We start from the raw sequence: 23,918 nt of genomic DNA on the forward strand, positions 1-23,918 counted from the left end.
TCAATGTGTTTGTGTACTTATTTGTACAGATATCTACAAAACATGGCAGTTTATTATGATAGTTTATCGTGAGTGGCAAATGTCCAACAGATTTACACTAGTAGAACAGAATTTGGTTCCACCTCTGCCCCGTGGAGTATTTAGTTATTATATTATATATTGTATTATATTTAGTACTATACTCTAATACAGCTGTAACCGTGTACTAATAAGTGGAGTAGAAACAAAATCCGCCCCACTGTGTGACACTGAATTGTTATTGGGCGTCACACCTGTCCATCTCATTAGCCTCAGCCGATTGGTCCGAGCCGATATTATCTTCCACTGGTTTAGTTTGTTCCCTTCCTCCTAGTTCGCCATCCGCTACCCGACGTAGATCCTCGCGATTTTGCGACCTGACACGTCATTTTGCCTTCGTAAGATCAATTTAGTTAAACGTCTCTATAGCTCATGTAATTGTCGGAATTATAAAAACGGTGAGGACGGTAACACGGTTTAGTCGCTTTGATTTGGTTGAAATTGGACACCGCTGTTCCTGCGTCCTCCCGTGGGCTCTGCCGCGGAGGGATACTACACGGGATTCTACAATGTGGAGGCTGTTAAAATGTCGACTTGGATACTGAAGCGGTTACTAATTCAACATTAACGAAACGGAGTATTTGCCGAGTTTCTCTGCGTGAAAAGGAAATGTTCTCTGTATCGTGACGAAGACAGCACGGCTATTTAAACGGCGGGGTGCTCGGCGTAGTCATTCCTCATCTTCGTCAGTCCGGACCACGGGGAAGGACCGATCCCCAACTTTGTTTTTCTCGCCACTCCGAACGACTGCTTCTCACTTTGATGCCCCACGGCTGAACCAAGGTAAATATTCGCGTCTAAATGGCCGAGTTTGCTCATGACGTGTGTCTGTGTGAAACTAGCTGTCGCGTTGTGAGGTTGGAAATGCAGCGTCTTTTTGTTACAAGTTGAGTGTCACCACCGGGAAAAGCGGGGTCCTGGATGTTGGTTTCTCCGGCCTAAGAGGGGCTTTATGTGGTGCTGTTATTTGGCCATTTCAGCTAACGGCTCAAAATATCTTAATATGTTTGTCCATCTACGCTCGACGCTTACAATTTTCTGACAATGAAATTATATTATTAACTGTTATTATGCATTAATATATTTATATTAACAGTGAATGAGCATATAACTCGTAGATTGTCTTAAATTCTTAACTGTGTGAGAGAATAAAACACTCTATACGTGACTAGTAGCCTTCGAGGTTTTGTAAATCATGTATGTAACACCTTCTGCACCGTAATAACTTTGGGGTTATTATTGCACCCCCTTATGTGAACCAGACTTGTTCAAATCAAAGTCGACTTTATGATTTCTCTTTCACGTCGATTCGTTGACCATATAGACGAAGTTAACGCTTCATTCTCCACTTCGGTTTATTCACAAAGCTAAAACTTAGCCAGCCAAGTCTTTGTGTTCATCTTCGACTCGACATGACTCCGGGCAACAGGTTTTTTTTTAAAAACGTCTCGCAGGATTTTAGGTAGTAAAAGATTCACATAAACACACGGCTGATGGAGAACTGCCCCTTGGTTTAGTTTATCTATGGCCTGGTGTTGTTATTCCTTCCTTTAAACTTTTCTCCATATGTGCAGACCTGGTGTGGGGGTGCACAAGAGCAGCAACTTCCATTTGTTAGGAGGGGCTAAAGGCGTAATCCCCCATTTTGACCTCAGCCCATTGAGACAATATAGTCCAAATATTGTGAAGAGTTTAAGTGTGATAGACTGCTTTTGTTTGATAAGATTTCAATCAAACGTTTTCTTATGATTACTAAATAGTTAAACATCATGTTCACAAACCACAAAAGTGTTGAACATCCAACGATTTGTGACACTAACTTTATTTTATTGCAATTTATCGTGACTATAATTATTATCTAGAACAGCCTAAAATCCAGGGAGTAACTCTTATCTGTTGTGCCTTTTATGGTTAAACGTTTTTAGTGAGTAGAAATGCCTCTTTCTTGTTTTTCGATTACGTTTTTGTAATTTGCTCTTGAAACTTTATATATTCCCACAATCATGTATAACAAAGCTTAAATTATAGGGCGTGTATGGAGTCTCCCGCCAACACAACATTATATAATGGAATGTCTTTCAACACTAACAGTGATATGAAACAATTTAGGCAGGAAGTGTTTAGCTCAGATACACATTCATCCTGGTAAAAATGGTGTCGTGTAATTACAGGTGTTCTGCATGAGTGCCATAATGTGAGATTTGTCAATACTGGGATTGGCTGAAAACTTGCTTTTGGCCTCATTGTACATATAAAATTCACTCTCATTTATTAGCACAGGTTTTCAGCCCTCAGGCAGGTGAACCTCAGAATACACCAACAACAAGAGGGCTCTAAATTAAATTATTGCTTATTGGCTGTGATACATTATGTATTTCGCGATTGGTGCTGTACAAATTGTACAGCACAGGTGGCACAATTACAACCATACAAATGGATTCTTGAAGCACTTGCACTGTCGTCATTGGTAATACTGTAAACAAAAGGAAATTGCTTCAGAATCGACTGAAATATCTATCCTCTGTAGGCTAGCATCTTCAATGGAGATGCAATGTGGGGCTCAACTTGCCCACTGAAATTTTTAATTGTGTTAGGCGGAGGAATACATGTTCATCAATCTTGAATTGTTGCTACTAAAGGCAGGGAAGGGAAGTCAGTCACTTGAAAAAAGAGATCATCTGTTAAAGGTGGAGATGTCAGTGTAAAACGTTTATATAAATCTAATAATTGTTTTTGCTAGTCATGCTTCTCCCCATACTAACTACATATACCACCTTTGAAATACCTCAATTTATTCACCTTTTTGTAGGAAACTGGATAGGTTTTGATTTCAACAACTGCTTTATAATGTGTGTTTTGACTCTTATTGGTAAGTTAACTAAATACTTTGAGGCTTTGAGTAGCAGGTCTTGTTGACACAACCAGATTCCACAACACATGAATAACACTTTCTTTTTAAATTTTGTGCACGCTTAAGGCAAGAATCAAAATGCTTATACAGTCTTAACATTTGAATTTATTGTTGCCCAAGTGTGCATGCAATGCTGCTATTAATTTAATAATCTGATCTGTCACAACACTTTTGGTACAGCAGTTTTTGTCTTTCTTTTTTGCAATATGCAAGTTTTTTTTTTCGACCAACGAGCATACATGCTCCTGTGAAGCATGTTCTTGTGGCAGCGTCACATGTAACACAATTTTGCAGTGAAACATGAGCGTGTACAGAGACTCACACAAAGAGAAGAGGAAGGACACGCATATCTAAAGACCTTTTTTATGTGCAGACGTGAAGACATTTGCAGAGACAACCACCAAAAACCTTATGGTATTTATATGTTAAATATTATTACAGAGGGATGCTGTTACTCATAACTGATATGGACGACAATTGATTTGTCTATGTTGTGTTTGGAGGCTGCGGCTCTTACTGGTCGCATGGGAGAAGTTTTAGCAGTGGTAGTCGGTGAAGGTGGTGGAGTTATGGTTTAAGAGCGAGACAAGCTGTAGTGGAGTCTATAAGAGCATCTAGAGCTGTCTCAGATTTTTGATTTGTTAGTTTTGCTGGTAGCCCACCTAGTGCGGGTTAGCACAGACTGATGGGGATGTGTCCAGGGACAGCTGTGTACGCCATCATGCAGTCCCCCCTCTTTACAAGATAGAATGCGCTCCTCTTAAGGACTAACTTCACACATGTGCAAGTGATTGGGTGCTCGCAAGAATGTAGCGTAGCAGCACTCAGGCATCCCGGAGTCACAACAAATTGTTGACGTGCAGATGTCTAGAAGAACCAGATATTTGGATGTTCACTGTCCTAGTTTGTGAGGTTTTGAAAACTATCTGGGCCTTAGGTGGACCTTGTGTGTGCGACAGCCTCATATATTCCTGTGTCTGGTTCCTATTTCTTCTGTGATTGAAGGTTCTCCCTCTACTCATGGTGGGCGCCCTTATGTGATCTGCTTTTCGTCCATTTACTTGAAAAAAATCTGAACTTAAGCTGTCTTCCATTTCATCTTTTATTTGCCTGAGCATTCCAATATCCAGTCAGATTACAAGTGGTGACCCGAGAATGTGCATCTCAAGGAGTTCACATAGCAGATTTGTAGTTGGTGCCTGTCTCCTTCCTCTGTCTCCAGACGACTCACAAATAGTGATTTGTTTTTCTGTTGACTCTAATAAATGGAGAAATGGTGCTGATCATTTTTCTCTCTCCTGTTAGTTACATCCCATTTAGAGATGTGTCCACTGTGGACAAGTCTGATCCACGATTTGGGGTTTTAAGCTTGATATGCATGTGTTTTGATCTCTGTTACAACAGCACTTGAGGTGTTTTTTTTAACTCTGTGAGTCTTGGTCTGTGAGACTGTCATTAGCAAGTTTATTGCAAGGTTTTTGGAACAAAGAAGTACAGAGAGATGTGCTTATATGATCAAACAAATAAATAGTTGCTAGAGAGCCACATTGATTTTCCATTTTGGACCTTATTGAAGGCTATAAATGAAGATCCTCTGAACTCAACATAACTCAGTTGTTGAAAACCACATGAAACACGTTATCACCCACACCATAAATTATGTTATCACCTGTGAGATCAAAATTTGACAGCAAGTCTCTCTTTTGTGCAGATAAATGGCTTGTTCCAATTGAACAAACCCTGAATTCAAGTTGTATACAATTGATGACATGAATAATATGTCTGTTCTATAATGTTGAAGCCGTCAATGTGGTTTTTAAAATAGGATACCAACATTTTCACGGGCTGTTTAATGCATTTAGCGATACATCGGCTCGCAAAAATGCATGGAAGTGAGCATGCGTAAACTAGGTCTTAGGCATTGTATCCTTTTGTTGTCATCTGCCTTATTTGGTGAAAATATAAGTGGTGTTTTCAGAACTCAGAAAAATACTTCCTTATTAAAATTTCAGTATTAAACAATTGATTTTTCGATATGTCTGTGGCATCCAAAACATTAGAAATGTCCCCTTCTGAAGGCCTTGCTGTCATATTGTGTTAAGTTCTGGCGCACCGCTCTCAGTCTTTTATAAAATGAGGCTATAAGGCATGCTATGTGTCTGGAATGCATGAGTACTTGTACTGTCTAAAAGAAACTGCATTCATTTGCAATCAATTGTCTAATTTGCATAATTATTTTTAGAGATTCAAGCAGGCTGGTACAGTTTTGGATGAATTTCTCTCTGATAATATTTATAGTACACAACTGTGTGATTATATAGTGTTTTGAAATAAAATAATAAATAAAAAATAGTAAATGTACAAAGAGCTGGTAATCATTTAAGACGGTCGTACTTGTCACCTACTGGTTAGCTTTAGCTGGATAACCTCCCAATATGGTCCATAGTCTGTGGTTCGGCATCAAATGCCTACTTGAAATTGGTGATGTTGTTTTAAGTTTACAGTCTGCCAAAGTTTACCAAATTGGAACCCTTCTGTTGTGCCTCCCGGTTTCATTGGTAGTGTGATACTGATCAGTTTAACTGTCACCATGATTTTAGAATAATAACTCGTGATCCGATATCTCTAGTTTATTTCCACATGATTCCATTTACTGAGCATCGGAAACAGTCAGTTTCTGCTGTAACGGGTATAACTCTTTTCATAGTGAAAAGTGGGTCTTGACTCGTGCTACCATGCTACCAAAAATGCCCATTGTCATCACGATGAGACGGTGCTTAAGAGACAGATTCATGGCGATGAACAGAGTATGGCAAAGTCTCTTTCACAACTTATCCTGCTAATTTTGAGATGAGGACCCTTGTGTTTGTTTTGTATTTGTTTGAATCTCTGTGAAACATATGGAATGTTTTAAACGCCACGTTATTTGAGAAAACATTGAAATGATGAACTCTGGTACAGATACATTGTCACCTCTTTGAAGTGAATAGATTGCTATAACATTTAGTAGCATTTGTGATGCAGTGAGCCCAGATGTTAACATAGTTGGACCCTAAATGGCTGGTGTATTGGTATAAAGCTTTTGATTCCCTAGGTAATGTGAAGGGGTTAAAAAAGGTTTGATCATTGAGGCAGAGATACTATATGAGCACCTCTGTGGCGTGCTGTTTATTTTATAATAGAAACTGGTTTTATTTTATGTTTTAATCTCCTCATCTGCCACGTGGAGGTTATCCTGATCATAACCCCAATGGCTTTGAGTGAGTGAGTGAATGGTGACACACCAAATCATGTACCAGTGGCAATTTTCAGTTACATGATATGCTTCCTTTTTATAGACTTGTATACACAGATGAATCTAAAAGTGGGCAATCATGTATCGGCACCAGTAATGGCATGACACCACCTCGAAGATATTTTCTGTGTCTTTTTAGATGTGATTCAATTCTCAAATTGCAGCCAACATTTGTTAAGGGCTGTTATTATGTTGGGAGTAGGACAGATCACGTGACAGCTCCACATTAATAAGTGTGGAAAAGAGGAGTTGATGTTTGTCCCCCTTTTTTTGTTCAGGGGATTGGCTCCTCATACTTACCCTGCATGCTAGTGTGACTGGTCAGAGGTTTCAGAAATGGGTAACTTACACTTAACGTTCCTTACTTCTGCCTTTAGTGGGGTGCGGAGACTGAAAGGGCCAAGTGAGCAGCAGAGAATGGCTGCAGTGGGAACAGACAAGGAGCTCAGCGACTTGCTGGATTTTACCGCGGTAAGACCACTTTGCAGCTTACTCGTGTTTGTTGACTAATCAGTGTATTCTCCCAAATTGTTGGCAGATATGTTTGGGATTGTTGGGCGCTGTCGATTTCCGGGCCGATAACTCAGATACCCCTACTCTGCCACTGCTAGTAGTAGTTGCTTTATAGTGATTTTATTGGCGAAAGACTAAAATGAGTTGCCACCTGATTGTTTTACATTGAAATCTTGGCGATGTCTGAGGTGTTTGTTAATGTATCTCTGTATTTCTTTTCATTTCAGATGTTTGAGCTACCGGTTGCAAATGGAAAGAATGGGCCAACAACTCTTGCCAGCAGCCAGTTTGGAGGTTCTGGTAAGAGAAACATTTTCTGACATCCTTTCTAATATAGTTAGTTTCTCATTGTGTCCCCTTTATTCTATTTGGCAACGCGTTGAATCGCATTTCTTTTGCGCAAGAAACATGGTTTGACAGTTCAAAATGTTCTGTTGAAATCTTGTGACCATAAATGCATTGTTAACCTGCTGCCTCTTTCTAACTAGATGTTATTATTAATAAATCTATGCCTGGGTACAAGATGAGTTAGTGACTCAGGAAACTGCTATAAATATGAAATCTATAGACATTTCAGACCTCTGTGGCTGTTTTATTATAGTTTATTTCTGTCGTGTCAAACTCGTTTTATTGATATTTATTCGTATATATTGCATGTCATCGATGTTAGAAGATGTGAGAAGATGTGAGAAGATAAGATTTTTTTCATTTACTTAATGAGTTTATTTGTGGTCCAAGAGGAGTTTCTGAATTTGGCAAACCCTGTCGTCTCTTCATAATGTAGGCCACTGCATTTCTCATTGCAGCGCTTATTTTAGAACACTCTTTGGATACAAGTTTCTTGCACCAAAATAGCCTGTTCTTTCAAGAGGACCCAGTCATAGTGTCACCATTAAGCCTCATCATTCCCTGCATCAAAATCCAATCTGTTAAATGAATTAAACAAGGAAAAACTGATTTCCAAAAACCCAGTTCACTTTGAAGTAATAAAAACACCAAATCCTGACATTATTAAACAGAACCAAGGCATCAGGAAACCCCAGCAGATGTTGGAATGTTTGTCTGGTTTTGATATACGCATCTCTGTGGTGTTATTTTGTTGTATTGGACTCATTCATGTGTTGCTTTTTGAAGAGTATCAAGCACAATATATCTTATTTAAATACAAGTGCAAATGTATTTTTTGTGTTTCTTGTAAACTGAATTATAATCTGTACAAGTGACTTTTACTGCAATAGAACAGAGTAATTTGAAATGCAGGTTCTGGTGTGGGTTTTGGAAGACCTCTTTTATGACTTTTGATGGTGGCACCAGTATTGCATATCATATATTGCATGTGTACCATATGCAATAAGCGCCACATTTAGCTGTGACCAACATGATACTGTTGCATTTTGTGCCTTTGACATAAGGGCTGCACTACTTGTGTGGCTGGAAGTCCCCGAGAACAATGTATTTAAGGCAGCTACCTTGACTGCAACTTCTGTCCGCCATGACTATATCCTCCCGAAGAAAAATTTTCACATCACAATAACAGATGTTGCAATATACTCGGCACCCCTTTGGTTATAATAATCAGAACAGAAACATTGCGCTTACAGCTAATTATAACAAAACTAGAAACATCTGAGCGAATGCAGGCACTCTCTCACGATTTCTCTCACCATCTCATACACATTCAATTTAACCCCAAACTGACGGAACCCACTCTGTGATGTTACATTTTCATTCTCTAAGTCTTGCGGCAGAAAACAGTCTTCTCCTGTTTCTTCTCCATTTCGATTGTTAATCTTATGTTTCGCTCCTGTTATGAAGCCTCACTTCAAAAACCCCTGAACTCATCCATCTTCAGTGTATTATTACTCAGGCCTTTGTGTTGTGTTGATATCTGATACAAAAGCAGTTTGCCTTTGCTTTCTCGAAAGGTGCAGTGCATCGTAAAGACAGTGTTAAAATTGAAACAGGATATTGAAGTAAAGATGAAAGGGTTCAGAGAGAGGAGTGGGGTGCAGTCTTTTTTTCACTTTTTTTCTATGGGATTCTGCTTTCAAAACAGTGAGACGCATGCTTGCAAAAGAAACACTTAGATGTTATCAATGCAACTGTTGCCATTTTCATGACCTTTAAATTTCTGCTCCGCACTTTGCAGGCGCACTATCAGAAAGGTATATATTCTTAATGCTTTGGTGCCAGTTTTGTATTTCAAGAGGCTTTACACATTGCTGTTGGTTTACGGTCAACCTTAAAATGCAAGCAACCAGCCATGCAGACCATCAGATACTATTAAAGTAAATATCAGCTATTTTTATCACAATTTAATGAGTTTCACTCTGTATCAGCACAAGAACCAGCGAATATAAGCAGAGCAGGTTGAATGACTCTGGGGAAAACAGCATTGTCTTTCAGAATTCTCCGGTGGCTCACAAGTTACAACGGCAGCGTCTCTGTTATTGTACATTGTTCCTTATTTCGTTCACAGCGTTCACTCTCTTGGGAATTAATGTGACATCATGCTTTGTGTGTTTGCGTGTGTGACTCACTTGACCCGGGGAAGGAAAAGGTGTGTGTGGACTGAGCGACAGGCTGACTTCGAGTGGCTGGGGGCAATATTCCTGTTACAGCGATGACACGTCTGCAAGTTTGGTCAGCGCTGCGCTGGGTTCCAGCCGTCAAGCCAATGACTCAAATTGTCTGACTGTTTTCAGTATCTCTTCCTGTGTAATTATAGACTAACCGTGTTTTAAAGAGCGTGCAGGAAGGAGAGGAGCAGGGGGAGAATGTCTATGATGTTACTCACCCCCTTCTCTTTGTCCTCGTCTGGGTATTTTACTGCTCGTTTTTACTTATGCTTGTCACACTTTCCAGAAAACTTCCTTTCAGCAAGAAAGTCATAAATCTGTGACTTAGATGTTCATTGTTGATGGTAAAGCATTGCCACGATCATGAGCAAAGGAGCTATTTGGATGAGAACATACGCACAACCTGAAAAAGGGGCCCACCTTCTCTTGTGGTCTGCTCTGAAATGTGAACCATAGATTTTGTAACGCGGAACAAGATATATTTGGGGTCCCTATTGTGCTTCCTGAAATGATGATGGAAAAATCTTTTTATGTACTAAAACATGGTCAACACTACATGCTCCAACAGACAGAAAAATCTTTTCTCTAAATTAAACTATCAAAAAATTACCTATAATGTGGTTCCTAGAAAGAGCACATGATTCACTACAGACACAACAATAACAGAGTCACATCATTCATGTGCACTAATTTTGATCATATGCCCCCCCAAATTATAGTTTGACAGTTTTTTTGGGGGGGACAAATGATGTGCTTTAAAGTTGGATCACTCAACTTGAAGAGTGTTCCCAGTGAAATAAAATGACAGCTGAAAAAATGTATACAACCTCAGCTCAAGTGTTTCCAAAAACATGTGTTACAGAATCCAGTGTTTCAGTGCGACACTGAAGGATGTGCTGTAGATGATGGTGAACCGCTTCTTTAACGGTTAATGAGCAGCTGTGGTTAAGTGGGGAGAGATGGTCGTCCATTTATTCGGGGTCTGTAACAAAGTTCCCGCATCAATGGCGTGTGACTCTGAATAACAGGAAATTTTGTGTGTACTGCTTGGTTTCTCTGTGTTATTACATTTGATATTGTTTAACTTAAAATCACCTATTTATGTTTCTGAAATATCCTAATGAATTGGAGAAAAATGAATTAAATATCTAATCTAGTAATTAATATTGTCGTGATCTATTTAATCCGCTATTCATCATAGCTCATCGTCGAGTCGTCCTTCGTTGATTTGATTCTCAATACGTCTTGCATTGTGTGATAGAATAGGTAGGTGTCGTGTTCCCCCTCCATTTTAACAGTTTATCAATTTATTGCCCATTTTATGAAACATGTTTTCAATTGATTATTGTTTGAACAATATTTAGGATAGATATGAGCAGAGATCCACTGATCCTGGGCTGAGCTGTCCGTATTAAACGCCTTACAGCGCAGGCTGCAGCTGAAAAGCATTAAAAAGGCTTTATTTCGCTCACCATGTGTTGCCTCATCTCCTTAAGTCATTTTCTCGCATTTGAATTCATTATTTGAGATGGTATCGCTTCCACATGCAGTTTTCCTCTCCATCATTCCACTTTTACCACATACACAAACATGTATATGTTGCGTATATTCTTTCACATGTTCCTACCATTTTTTTTTTGAGACCAAAGCTCTGTCTTTACAAAATTGATTGACATCATGAGTGACAGACCGCAATCGAGAGAGGAGAAGCCATTGTCTCCTTCATCTCTCATTCTGCTTGTGTCAAACGTATAGATCACAGTTGTCACGGCAATCTAGCAGCTCTCTGCGCTGTGGACCCATCATTCTGTTCTACTGCTGATCTTGTCACCATTCCTCCAATACCCACCACCCCCACCTCCTCCCTGCTCTGCTTTTTAATTAGACAACAAAACACAAATATGAATATTCATAGAGCCCTGCTTCATTAATATGCACAATTATGCAAATTGGCACACAATTAAGCTTCAGTTTTCCCCTAAGGACTCTGATCTGCAGCACCGGAGGAGATTAAGAGATGGGGGTGACGGACAGGCATTATATTGTAATCAATAAAATATTTCTAAAAGATTCTCCTTTCTTAAAGATGATCCGCTGCGCGTCTGCGCGCCGATCGAGTCGAGCCGAATGTGAGAACTTGGAAGAGCGATAGATGACTGTTGCCATGGAAAATGTACAGGAGTGGAGTGGGGTGCATGAAGAATGTTGAGAATGAATCTGCGAGTCTCATACTGAGTGTTAATTATTCAAACTTGCTCCGGCTCATATCCATGATGTGTGACAGCACTGTCACTATGCCGTTTCTGTGTCAGCTGTGAACCGGAGCTCCTCTACCAAGGTGTCGAAATGACATGTTGAAAAGCGGGTCACGGCCGCTTGCAATATATCTAATTTTATGTTTGATTATTTCTTTAAAAAAAAAAAGCAAACCTATTATTGTGTCTTGCAGGCGTAAATGTTGATGAAAGGAGTGGCTCCAGTCCCTGGGGGCAAGGAGAACAGAACCCCCCATCATTTGGTCAGGGACGGGTACGTCTATCATCATTCAGTGCGATGAGTTTGACTTTCCCTCTAACGTTTATATTGATGCACAATATTTTTTGGATTGTTGAAGTGGTCTTCATGAGGCAAAATGTGAATAAATACACAGGTTTCCCATTAATAAATGCTGAGCATATTCTTACATAGCTCCACTGGTTGTGTAGATGACAAAATATTACGTGCAGTAACAAAAACATTTGTTCTTTTGCGTCCATTATTCGTCCCTCCAGGGCTATGGTGAAGAAGGAATTTACAATGAGCAAGGGGGCGTTGCCACCACTCCCATGTTTGGATCAGGAATTGTCGGTAAGTAGATTTAAATTTGGCTTATCTGTTTAAGCGTAAATCCAACTGTCAGACCATTGTGAAGACATTCGAGTCCCTTTAGTTTCGCTTACATGAGTTGTTGTTTATACTGAATGAAGAATATTGGGGTTGTCCACATGTATTTTGGGGAGGAATCCTTCACACGAATGTTATACCAAAAGTGAAGGATGTTCATGCTGGGGTCGTAGGGTAATCAGGGAGGGATGAGCAGGAGGGGTTTGTTTGTGTGCCGTGGACCCGTGTGTTCAGTGTGAAGTTGGGGGTGGAGGGGCTCTAAAGAGCACCCATGCACGAAACACGACCCTCCCCTGGGATTACACTGCCCATAGTCATTCTCTGTTAAACTGTCATTGGTGGAGGAGAGGAAGGGCACAATTGCTTCTCATCCATTTATAAAGGGGCCAATTTGTTGTTGTGTGCCTGTCCAGAACAATAAATAACAAACTTCATATATACCCATGTAGCAGATGGGCCAGGGTGGGCTGGCCAGATTGGGATTTAATTTTGACATAAATGCCCAATTTTCATAATCATGTCCTCATTTTCTCATCTACAGGGAAGGCAGAACGAGGGCCTTATTTTGCAAATCAGGTAATTTAGTGAAGAAATAAAACATGTTTTTGCTCTTTTTCTGCATTTTTTCCATTTTGTTACTCGCCATCATGTCACTCAGCTCTTAACTGTTTTTCGGCGCGTTCCGCAGCCGGGCTTCATGCCCAATGAGATGCCAATGCCCAGTCCTGATGCCCTTTCCCCATCTGGCCTGAAGCCCAATTCCCAGTTTTATTCCTCCTATGAGGGGAGCATCGCTCGTAGGAGGCCCACACAAGACCCAGTTGGTAAGACAGTCATTTTAGTTGGACCGTTAATCATGTCAATCTGCTTTTTTTGTTGTTGTTTAATTGGTCTTGGCCTGGAAATAAACATCTAATTGGATTTATGTCTAATCTCGTCTGCAAAACTGAGTGTCCGCATTTGTTTATTTATTTTCATAGAAATAAATACTGCTGCACTCACAATCACTGGTAATTTCTAGAAATCTTTCGTATTTGACTCATATGAGGGGTGTGAAAAGCAACTTTGAATTTGCCTCTTCTAAGGAATAGCGTCATTGATGGAATTTCCGTTGATTCAATTGACATAAAATTAGTTTTCGCCCTCATTCTTAGCTTATAAATAATGCCTCTCTTCAAAACTGTTACCACCTTAATGCGTTGTTCTGGATTAGGATCTGCAATTCGGGAAGTAGGTTAAGCATTTCTGAATAATTCGGGGATAATATAGCTTTTAGTGTGCAATCTTCTCTTGTAGATTGCCTGTATTGTGCGTTAAAATTTAAAACCAATGCAAGAACTGAAACCTTTTTAATTAACTTTATCATTAAAGTCAGCTTTCTTTGTTATTGAACAACTCTATAAAGCAGGCTAACTAAACATTACCACTCTAAGGAAGAACACAGTGTAAATGCATTCATAACCAACTGCAACTCATTCTTTCTGCCGTATTATCTCCTCTCTCTTTTACAGTGTCAATCCAAACAATGTTATTCACTGAATCTCATGTATATTCTCACAAGTACTGAACAAAATCAAAGCAGTCCTGATCATAAATTAACTGCCTGGGCGACAGTGCAGTATGACGATGAACTGACTCAAATGAACAGCAATTCTATGACTCCACACTAAGAGTGGCTGATTGAATGTATCCTTTTTGTGACAACACTATTTTCACTCTGTGCTTGCAAGCTCAAGGTCACACTTATGCATTCTGACAGAGACTTTCTTTTCTTCTCCTGCTAGAAACGCATCCAAAAAAGATCAGGAAGGTTCCTCCAGGTCTGCCCTCTTCGGTGAGTAGCTGCATCCACAAATGTTAGCGTCTCCAACCATCCATCACCTGTCATCATCTGCCATCTCTGTGGTCGCCTCCACGGCTGCAGATATTCATTTATGACAGCCGTGTGTTCAAACCACGAATGTGAGATTGAAAGGGGGACACGCAGCCTCTGGTTTGTGCAGTCACTCATTTGCTGTATGTATTTATAGGCTTGTTTGTGCAGGCCCTTTACATTGTGGCCACATTTCTTCCCCGCTGCCAAGCGCACTCCTCAGATCACTGGAAGGATTCATATTGGGCTTTGATGGTTCTGACTCCACCTCGTTTTCCCCTCCAAGTCTCACTCTCCGAGCACCCTATTTCCTCCTCTTTACTATTTCTTCCTCTCCCCTCCCTCTCCTCTAAACCCACAGCCCCTCCCGCACTCCACCATCACGAACAACAGCCCTTCCCTTTCTCTCTCCCTCCCCCATCCCTCTCTCCCAGCTGCCAGTAGAGTTGGCCGCCGTCCAGGATTCGGCAGATGGTTCAGTAATTAGGAGTGCATCACTCCGTTCCCTCTTCTCTCCTCTCTATTTCCCTATTTTTTCCTTTCTGTTTAATCAAATTATAGAGGAAAACTTAGCAGCCTTTAAACTGAGTTTTTCCGACGGTTAAATACTCGATTTTCACCAAAACTGTTAATTAAGATGGATGTCAACGTTGCTCTGTAAATGGCCTGTTGCATGGGAGCAGGTCCTTGCTGCGTCTTGCCCTCCATGATCACATTACTATTTTGTTGGCCTCGGTGAAGGCATTTTTATTGATCCTCACTGGTCAGGTGAAATAGTGTAAGGCTATGTGGTATTCACCTAAAAAATTCCATCCTAAAACATAATAAATCAGAATAAGCTGGCTGCTATAATCATTCAGTAAGGGAAGGGACTAGTTCTCAGATGATGCAACAGCACTATAAACTTGAACATAAGAGGTGGTTCTAATGTACAGCTTGGAAAACACCATATAAGATGGACATCCTCCAAGTGTTTCAAGATGCGTGGGTGGGTTTTCACGCCGATCGATGAAGACTTCACATCGTACTTTGCTGTTTGGCAAGGGAACTTGGATAGCATCAGTCTGTTCACGGGTTCAGGGGAGCACTTTTTCCAACGACGCCACTTCATCAATGCTTGTTCTAACAGTTAGTCTTCTTTGACTCGATTTTTGCTTTCAGACGCTTTCCCAAGACATCATACATGTTCTCCTCTGAGAAGTTGATCTTGTCAGAAAATTCAAGCTTTTGCTGCAGACAAACAGGCACTGCTGTATCCCAGCAGCATAAAAGACAACATTATTATGTGAAATACACTTGACAGTCCATTCTTATTATGTAAATAATACAGTGATGTAAGGTCTTGAACTTCATTTTATAATTATGTTTCTATTTTTTATTTGTTGTCCAACTCACTATGCAAAGTGTGGTGGTGTAGTTAGAATTTGTGCGTATAAACTACTTCCGCTTTACCACAAATTATTCTACCACCTGTACCAACTAAACTACTCTTATGACATACCTAAACAATTAAAAAAGGTTCTAGTAAGTGTTTGTTGCCAGTCAGTTGTAAAATGATGACCCCCTTACTTGTTTATCACCGGCCTTTCAGCACCAACATACAACAAACAAAAACTGTGCATTTAATAATCTTGGGGGGAAGAACAAGTTTGATGTGTTGGTCCTTGTGATACATAATGTCCATGCATTTACGATAGCTTCTCTGAACCATTTAAAGGTTTATGCATCAGCCTCAGGAGAGGAGTTTAGCAGGGACGCTGCTGGCTATCCGGCCTCCAAAGGAGGAAACATCTACCCACCACCGTTCTACTTGCAAGGTCAGTTTGAAAAAGTTCATTGTGTACTTTTGAATGGTCGCATACAAATCACCTCACTCCTCCATCAATTGTAAGCTTTTCCTGCACAATAAACAAGTCTTTTTCAAACAAGGTGCCTTGACGTGACACAGATACAGTGTCAAAATTTTCAGTGCTGAACACATCACCATGGTTGAATGAAGTCGTCACAGTAATATGACGTGTCTCATATGTGCCTTTCATTGTCTTGCTTGTCTCCTGTGGCTGGTTGCCTCTGACTGTTCTTGTTCCCCCTTTCTCTGCTGACAGAAGGCCTCCACCCACCCCCAGACTCGTGGGGCTCTGCCGGGTCAATGGTCCAGCCTGGTTACCCTCCTATGCTGGGAAACCATCTAAATCAGCATGGGCCCTTTACTGCCATCAACCCTCAAGACCGACTGGTGAGCTCAGATTTTGCCTTTTTTTAAGAGTATGAAGCATTTTTCTGTCATTTTAAATCTCCTTTTTCTTTTGATTTAAAGAAAAGACAGCCACTACCCCTCTCGCCTCAAAACTACCCCCTGCATGGCAGTGAGGTCAATGGTTTCCATTCAAGCTCCAGCAGCTTCGGAGTGTCCAGCCACACCCCCCCTATTGCCGCCAGTGACACCATTATGGGTAGCCACTCCGTTCTTCTTTTTTTTTTTTTCTCGCTATCACGTCACTGAATTGGTTACACAACACTTATTTACTCTCTTGTGCAGGTAATCGAGCCGGGGTACCTGGAAGTTCTGGCGATGAGATTGGAAAAGCACTGGCGTCTGTGAGTTGTTTATTATTTGTTTACTTTAAGGTCTCGACCTGGCTTCATTTTTAATCAATGCATTGAAAGCACAGCAAAGTAATTGGAGGTAGCAGTTCAGACAGAGCAGAAAAAATAAGATAATATTGGGTGCACTGTGTGTTTGGAGCCTTTTTAAAGCATAGCATACAATAGGGAAAGCTCTCCTCCTTCAGTCCATGTACACTGCGGAGAGACACTTTTGGCTAAAAGAAACAGCAGCTCAACATTATACTGTGTTTAAGTTAATGAACTTCTGCAGAGTGTTTCTGAGTCCTTGCAGAACATTTCAGGTTGCACACCTGCTGTCACTCCTTGGCAACTGACAGTTCCACTTAACTTTGCCTCTTTTTTTTTGCAGATTTATCCCTCTGACCCGAACAGTAATGGCTACTCTCCTTCTCCGTCTACCCCATCTGGGTCTCCGCAAGCAGTGTCAGGTCAGACGAGCCCATTCTCTTTGATTATTAATTGGATATACACATATTATTGTGAAACTCCCAAGGAGTTAAAGCAAGCTTTAGACAAAGCTTTATACAGACATAACATTCATGGCTTCGCCTTGCAGACAGTCGCCACCAAATATAACTCACCAGTGAGGAAGGGAGAATATGGTAAAAATACAAAAGGACCAGGCTCACTTCCCAATTCTCTACAATCAATCTAAGATTGAACCTGGTCCACGTCGTACAATAATTTCCTCAAAATTTCACTGATATATTAAATCACGTCAGTCTTTCCCCAGAATTATTTTTTTCTTATTAACTGTCCCCAATTGCTGCATGTTTCCAATGGTCTCTGTCTAATTGTTGCATCAGTGAGCTGCCATTTAAATACCCCAAATTGTGTCATTGATAGGAGCCCAAATAAGTAACAATGGGCAGGAATCCGCTGTTACTGCTTAATTGAATCTCAGCAGTGGAAGTCAGGAATGAGTTATTTGTAAAAACAACCTTGTGATTTCAGGCTCTGGATCCCAGTGGACCCGCTCCTCTGGTCAGGCCACGCCATCGCCCAACTATCAGACAATGGTGAGGATAAGAACCACTATGTCGGAAGTATAGATGAGCCAAGAGGCAGTCGCTCATTGTCGCCCTCTCCCCCACCGCAGCCTAATAAACTGGAGGACCGTCTGGATGAAGCCATCAATGTTCTTCAGCGTCATGCCAGCGGGCAGGGAGCACCAGGAATGGAGGAGATGCACAGTCTGCTCTCATCTGGCTTGGGTTTGCCTCCAGGTTTTGCCAGTTCAGCAATTGGACTGGCCGGTCGCCTGCCTGGACTGGTGGGTTCCTTTTCCTTAATAGTCGAATCAATCGAACATTTTTCTTTTCTTAAACGTGAATGCAATTTCGCAAAACAGATTTTTATGATTTTGCCACAAAATGTGATCAACTCGACTCTCTCTCTAGGTCGCCAGTCACCACGAAGATTCAGCTGGTCTGCCCTCTAGTGGAGGACTTGTGCATGGCCACCATAACGCGGGCTCGCAGCCTGAAGGTTTCACCAGTGAGAATTTATTTTTTATCATCCATTAAACGTATTTAAAAAAGCGTTTCACTTCACTGTGACATTTTAAAAATGCATATATCGTGTGACTACTCCCCATCTAGACTTGGCCAGTGGCCTAACTCGTGCCAGCGGTGCTGACATCAAACGGGAGGAGAAGGATGACGAGGAAAACTGCTCAGTGACAGACAAGTCTGAAGACGAGAACAAGGACATAAAAGGCTCTCATCGATCAAGGTGTCTAATGTTTGCATAATCATTCAGTTCAGACTTCTGCACTAAAGTTACCATTTGTCTGGAAATGCATGCATTAAACATAGTTATATAGACTGTCACTATTATTTTTAGAAACAATTGTTCAACTGTTCATTCAATTGAAGGTATCAATGTTTATCTCGTGGAGTTTTACAACTAAAAAGCAGTATGACTTTCCCGCAGCTAAATGCAGAATCAATTAGTGATGAGTATTATATTTATTCCACAGGTCAGTGGGAAAGTTAAGATGATGTTATATGGATTGGTCTCCTATTATTTGAAAGCAAATCCTGACATGAACGCATCTAATTGGTTATGAAGATTGAACTGCTATAATTGGGTCAAATATAAGTGTGCTTTTTTTTTTTCCTTTCCTCCTCATCCGCCATGGGCTGTGTGCCAGCCTGAATGATGAGGATGATGACGAAGATCTTCCAGTGGAGGTTAAGGCTGGGCGGGAGAAAGTGCGGAGGATGGCAAACAACGCTCGCGAACGACTTCGCGTGCGGGACATCAACGAGGCTTTTAAGGAGCTGGGCCGCATGTGTCAGCTCCATCTGAGCTATGAGAAACCGCAGACCAAATTGGGCGTTCTGCAACAGGCCGTTAATGTTATTCTCAACCTGGAGCAGCAAGTTCGAGGTCAGTGGGTGTCCAGGGAGGAAGGAGTAGGAAGAGAATGTCATGTGGGTCAACGAGAACTTCCACACGGCTACATCTCTGCTTGCATTTGAATTGCTTTATTGAATGTTTTCAATTTCAAAATGTTGAGATTTAAGCCCGATGCTGGAGAATGAATGAAGCCGTGTGTCAGTTTTAGGGTGCCCTCTCGCCTTTAGAGGTTTTGGCTCCTCTGCTAACAAACACTGGGCATCTGTTGTAATGTACCTTTGTCTCTTTGTCCTTCTTCTGACTAACAACACTGTCATTCAGCTTCAATGTCTATGCATCATCCATTGAACTAACTCCTCTACGCTCACACGTTATTCTGTCGAAGCATTTCACTTCCTTCTTACAGAGCCATCTTACGTGTTACGAGTTTCCCTTCTGCTCTCATCATTTATCATTTTCACCTCCAGTACTGTCACGTTTGTTATTACAGACACAAGAGAAGGAAATCCCCTGATGCTACATCGTATCATTTGTATTGAAAAGTCCAGACCTGATTCATGCTGGGAAGTGGATCTTGTAATCCATCTCTGCAGACCATTGAGTTTAGTGACCGTAAACTAACTGGAATCACGTGTTTACTGCCTTATATATTCTAACCTCATATGAGTAAAATTTCATTTCTTTCGCGCCATCAATTTGCATCTGACAGACCTGAGACTTCAGGTCGAGACTCGTTTACAGCACAGATACGGTCGCACTCGTCTTACTTGTGGTGTGAAAGCAGCGAGTCGATCCATCTTGACTTCAGGTGCACTGCCACTTGCTCTTTCGTGTGGTCACCAGGGGTGTGTTTGTGGTCAGGTCGTAGAACATCTGTTCTAGTGGTGTTGAGACGTGTAGAAGTTCCCCTGCAGTGCTGCGTAACACCTCCATATCAGCGTCCTCATCTGAACCTCATGTGACTTGAGCTCATTCCTTTTGTTTCCATTTCATTCATCCTGTATGGTTTTAACAGATGGACCTGCTCACACAGCCCCACCTACATTCTAATAAATACATCTGCAGCTGATGTATTTATCAAGATGCCCACTGTCTCCTCCTCTCCTCTTGCCTTTTTACCTCCAGCTTTTCTATGTGCTGTACTTGGCAGAGGGCTCTGCTTCCTCTATCCTCCTCAATTTGATCTTTCATTTGAGTCACGTTGGAAACTTCCGTCCTGGACCTCAGTGACCAGAAAAATCCCCCGTCGATTAGATGCTCTCAAAGTGTCATTCATTGGAGTTAGATGAAGGACAACCTGCTGGGAAAGGCCTCGCAAAACAAGAGCCGCACCTCCACTCGCTCTATCCCAAATCAGCCGAGACCCGCTGAAATGATTCTTCAGCAATTCCACTGATCTTGCTGTGGATGAAAAGTTTGAAATGTCATGCTGGTTATTGAGCTACTGGGAAGTGAGAGAGTTCCAAATGAAATTCCCCAAAGGTGTGTTTATTGATCATCATTTGAGAAACACCTGAGAAGAGAGGAAGGAATCGGCTCTAACTGACACACCATTGCAGTTGACAGTCTGATGCGACTGTTGGCTCAAGAACTTTCCCAATTCCCAGCAGCCACATGATTCAATTTCAAAGTGGCCGATATGATTCCGCGTCTGCAGTGCTGCCTGGTGGCAGGCTCAGCGAGGGTTGTGATTTGGGTTTGTTAACCAGCCCCTGCGACCTTCCTCTCCTAGCTGCAGCGTTGTCAGCGTGACCGATGAGAACCTTACTGCCGAGGAGAAGGAGCAGAGGGAGCGCGAGCGCCGCCTAGCTAACAACGCACGAGAAAGGGTGCGAGTGCGCGACATTAATGAAGCCTTCAGAGAGCTGGGCAAGATGTGTCAGCTGCATCTGCAGAGCGACAAGGCCCAGACCAAGCTGGTCATCCTGCAGCAGGCCGTCCAGGTCATACTGGGCCTGGAGAATCAGGTGCGAGGTAGGTCAGCCAGTAGAGCACTGACAGACAAACATCTGATGGAGCGGAGCTTAGGGCCACTTGCACCTCCAGTTTGTCTTCTCCTGCTGTGCCACTGATCTTCGCTGCCTGCTTACATTAACTCGACAAGAAAATTTGATCATATGAGGAAGCATCTCTCAGCTTTTCTGCCAATGCACTTCCTTCTTCCCCTTTCACTGTTTGTCTTTTACTTTCATAACTGCAAGGTGTTTGATTGTTTTTATTCTGGACTGGAGAAGTAGTGTCCGATCACATGTTTGTCTCCTGTTTTTAAGAGCGTAACTTGAACCCAAAGTCTGCTTGTCTCAAGAGAAGAGAGGAGGAGAAAGTGTCCGGTGTGGACCCCCAGATGCAACTGAGCGGGGGTCACGCTGGTCTAGGAGGCGGTGGACACAACCCCGGGAGCCACATGTAATTCTCAGGTCAGTCCTCGAAACCTGTGGCTCTCTCAAGGCTTTATACTCAGCCAGTCTCCGGATTGCTCCATGTTTTGCATCAAAATATTACTCATTCGATATGTCACGAAAATATTTTAAGATGTTAAAGGTGGACAAACACAGTCTTGTCAGTTGCCAGTGAGATGCTGAATTGTAATCCTTCTCTCCGTCCCTCTGCCTTCCCTCCAGACCCTGTTGATTGTACAGCCCTCCGAACACGTGGCCTTTACTATCTTTGTCAATCATCTCAGTGTGTAAGAGTCAACGTTGGGAAAACACTCATCATCTACGACAAAGACGGTGGACACATTCCTGATGACGATAAAAAAGTAAAAAGCACAGCATGTTTGAAACGGAAAAAAAATGGTTTTACTCTTGGCCACATTTTGGACAGAAGGCGAGGACGACTCAAGGACTCTTGTTAATGTTGCATTTTGAGACATTCTTTTATACATGTTGGGAGATAAACGTGTTTGGATCAAATAATCTTTTGGATCAATTGCTCTCATGAGTAAGGATTTTAATATTGGTGGATTATTTGGCATTCCCCTTTAAAACTGAGGTCTTAGCTCCTTTAGAATTGAGACGGGGAACTGGTGTTTACATGTGGATGTGCCTGAAGTGTTTGGTTTGTCAAAAGCAGCCATCCCAGCTATTGTCGCGCGTGATGACTGAAGGACCTCCGGCCATGTTGGCAACCACAGACTTTTTCTCGGTGGTTCGATGACTCTCCACTGAACTGCTACAGTGACTCATCAGCTGCGTCAATCCACAAAAACCTCGTCACTGCCGTGCAAGTGGAATCGAAAAGACAAGCCGCCGACAAAAAGGTGCGACCGCTTCCTTGGATCGTCCCGACGGGAGCACCAGTAATTGTTGGTTGATCTCATCCAACCCTGAGTCGTCCATCTTTGTTTGAGGTGGTACAAAAAAAAACTTTACCAAGACAGATATGGGTATCGAAAGGGATCATGTGTGTTAGTTTTACTTTTTTGGACTTGTTTTGGTTGTTAAATGTTACTTATTCTTATTTTTTCTCATTTTGAACAATTGCAAAGCCTGTTGTAAGGATCTTCCTTTTTTAAATTTTTAGTTACCAATATTTTTTATTATTTTTGGTGTAAAATAGTTGTAAAAGCTAGCCTTCTCTTTTTTTAAATCCCTATCCCTCTTCTATTGTGAAACAAAAGCCCCACTTTAGATTCCCAGAACCAAGTGAGTTGTTTTCTTCTGCCAGGAGCTCTGGCTTTAACATCACATGTTGTGGTGTCTCATGTTTTTAGTCCAAACCTGTGATGAGATGTGTTATCACGCTGGTGTTCTTCAATGAGAAACGTCTTGCCCCTCGCGCCCGGCTGTGTGATGAATCATGTCGTGCAGGCTCCCCCTCGCCCCATCACAACTGTTCAATCAATCAGACGATAAAACAAAAAAGGGCGGCCTTTTTCTGTCATTCTTTCTCACCAGTGCCTGAGTGCGTCTCTGATTCTGCATTTTAGGAGTTGTAGTTTGTAATTAAAGAAACAGATGCTATATCATTACATAAAGAAACATCGATAGTAAATGAGATATAATTGCGACTGCTTCAGTGTGGCTGCCAGTAGCTCCAGGGTGACCCCCCGGTCTACAGCTAAAACACTGAAACTAAACTTTAAATATCATGTATTCACTGGTCTTTTTTTTATATATATATATTTTTGTCCTTGACTGCCGTGTACGTTATATGTAAGTACAACTAACTGTATGATATGCCTCATCATTGTCAGCTGAATCATGTTTTGTCATCCGAACCCCCAAACATTGCTTTCTTTTCCTTGTTTTCATGAAGTAATCCACTACTTTTTTTGTTTGGTAGATGATGTCGCCACAGTTTCCCGTACAACATCTGATATTATTTGTTGGCAGATGTTTCTTTGTTTTCTACCTGAAATGACCTGCTACAGATCTGTCTTCATCTATGCTTGAGGACAATATCTCTGTAGGTGATGTCCTCAAAGTGCCTCCAGTTTCCTATTTTTATATACAAAAAGTAGATATCCAGAACTGTTGTGTATATAACAGTATTGTAGCAATAAATGTGCCATTTTTATTAACAACACGTCACTTTGTATGATCATTTTGTGGCTGAAGATGACGACCCTTCCGCAGGTTTTCAGGGTCAGCTCCGGGGTCGTGTTGGAGGCAGCTGTTTTCTGATGATTCACCCGCTAGTCTCGGCGGACATCTGACACCAGCCCCCACAGCTGCACTCGCCAGGGTGTCCTCCTTTCAAAGCCCCTGCTAATGGCTTGTCTCATTCATGCCTCTCTTTTGCACTTACTGGTTCATCTATGTATTCTTGTTTGCATAATGTTGTCTTGAG

The 23,918-nt window shown here is 41.6% G+C and overlaps 1 protein-coding gene across 2 annotated transcripts; it reads left to right on the forward strand.

Annotated features, from left to right (window-relative positions):
- Positions 1-362: 362 nt before the first annotated feature.
- On the forward strand, positions 363-23,644 carry tcf3a (transcription factor 3a). Of its 2 annotated transcripts, XM_053883631.1 has the most exons (20): positions 363-861; positions 6,662-6,755; positions 7,025-7,097; positions 11,826-11,905; positions 12,148-12,223; positions 12,801-12,835; positions 12,948-13,083; positions 14,044-14,093; positions 15,850-15,949; positions 16,238-16,368; positions 16,450-16,585; positions 16,672-16,730; positions 17,110-17,188; positions 17,715-17,779; positions 17,860-18,033; positions 18,161-18,257; positions 18,362-18,494; positions 18,916-19,154; positions 21,395-21,541; positions 21,746-23,644. In XM_053883631.1, exons 2-19 carry the CDS (start codon positions 6,702-6,704, stop codon positions 21,532-21,534), a joined length of 1,857 nt encoding a protein of 618 aa, XP_053739606.1. In that variant the 5' UTR covers positions 363-861; positions 6,662-6,701; the 3' UTR covers positions 21,535-21,541; positions 21,746-23,644. The 2 variants fall into 2 exon arrangements, with proteins under 2 accessions (XP_053739606.1, XP_053739607.1); XM_053883632.1 differs by lacking the exon at positions 6,662-6,755.
- The last annotated feature ends 274 nt before the right edge of the window (positions 23,645-23,918 follow it).

Source organism: Synchiropus splendidus, chromosome 13 (assembly GCF_027744825.2).
Source record: "Synchiropus splendidus isolate RoL2022-P1 chromosome 13, RoL_Sspl_1.0, whole genome shotgun sequence".
Taxonomy (NCBI): Eukaryota; Metazoa; Chordata; class Actinopteri; order Syngnathiformes; family Callionymidae; genus Synchiropus; species Synchiropus splendidus.

Excerpts from the sequence above, each read along its gene's own strand:
- tcf3a (XM_053883631.1), top strand. The coding sequence starts at position 6,702 with ATGGCTGCAGTGGGAACAGACAAGGAGCTCAGCGACTTGCTGGATTTT. Across the intron at positions 11,906-12,147 it reads CATCATTTGGTCAGGGACGG|GGCTATGGTGAAGAAGGAAT; the intron begins GTACGTCTATCA and ends TCGTCCCTCCAG. Across the intron at positions 18,495-18,915 it reads AAAGGCTCTCATCGATCAAG|CCTGAATGATGAGGATGATG; the intron begins GTGTCTAATGTT and ends GCTGTGTGCCAG.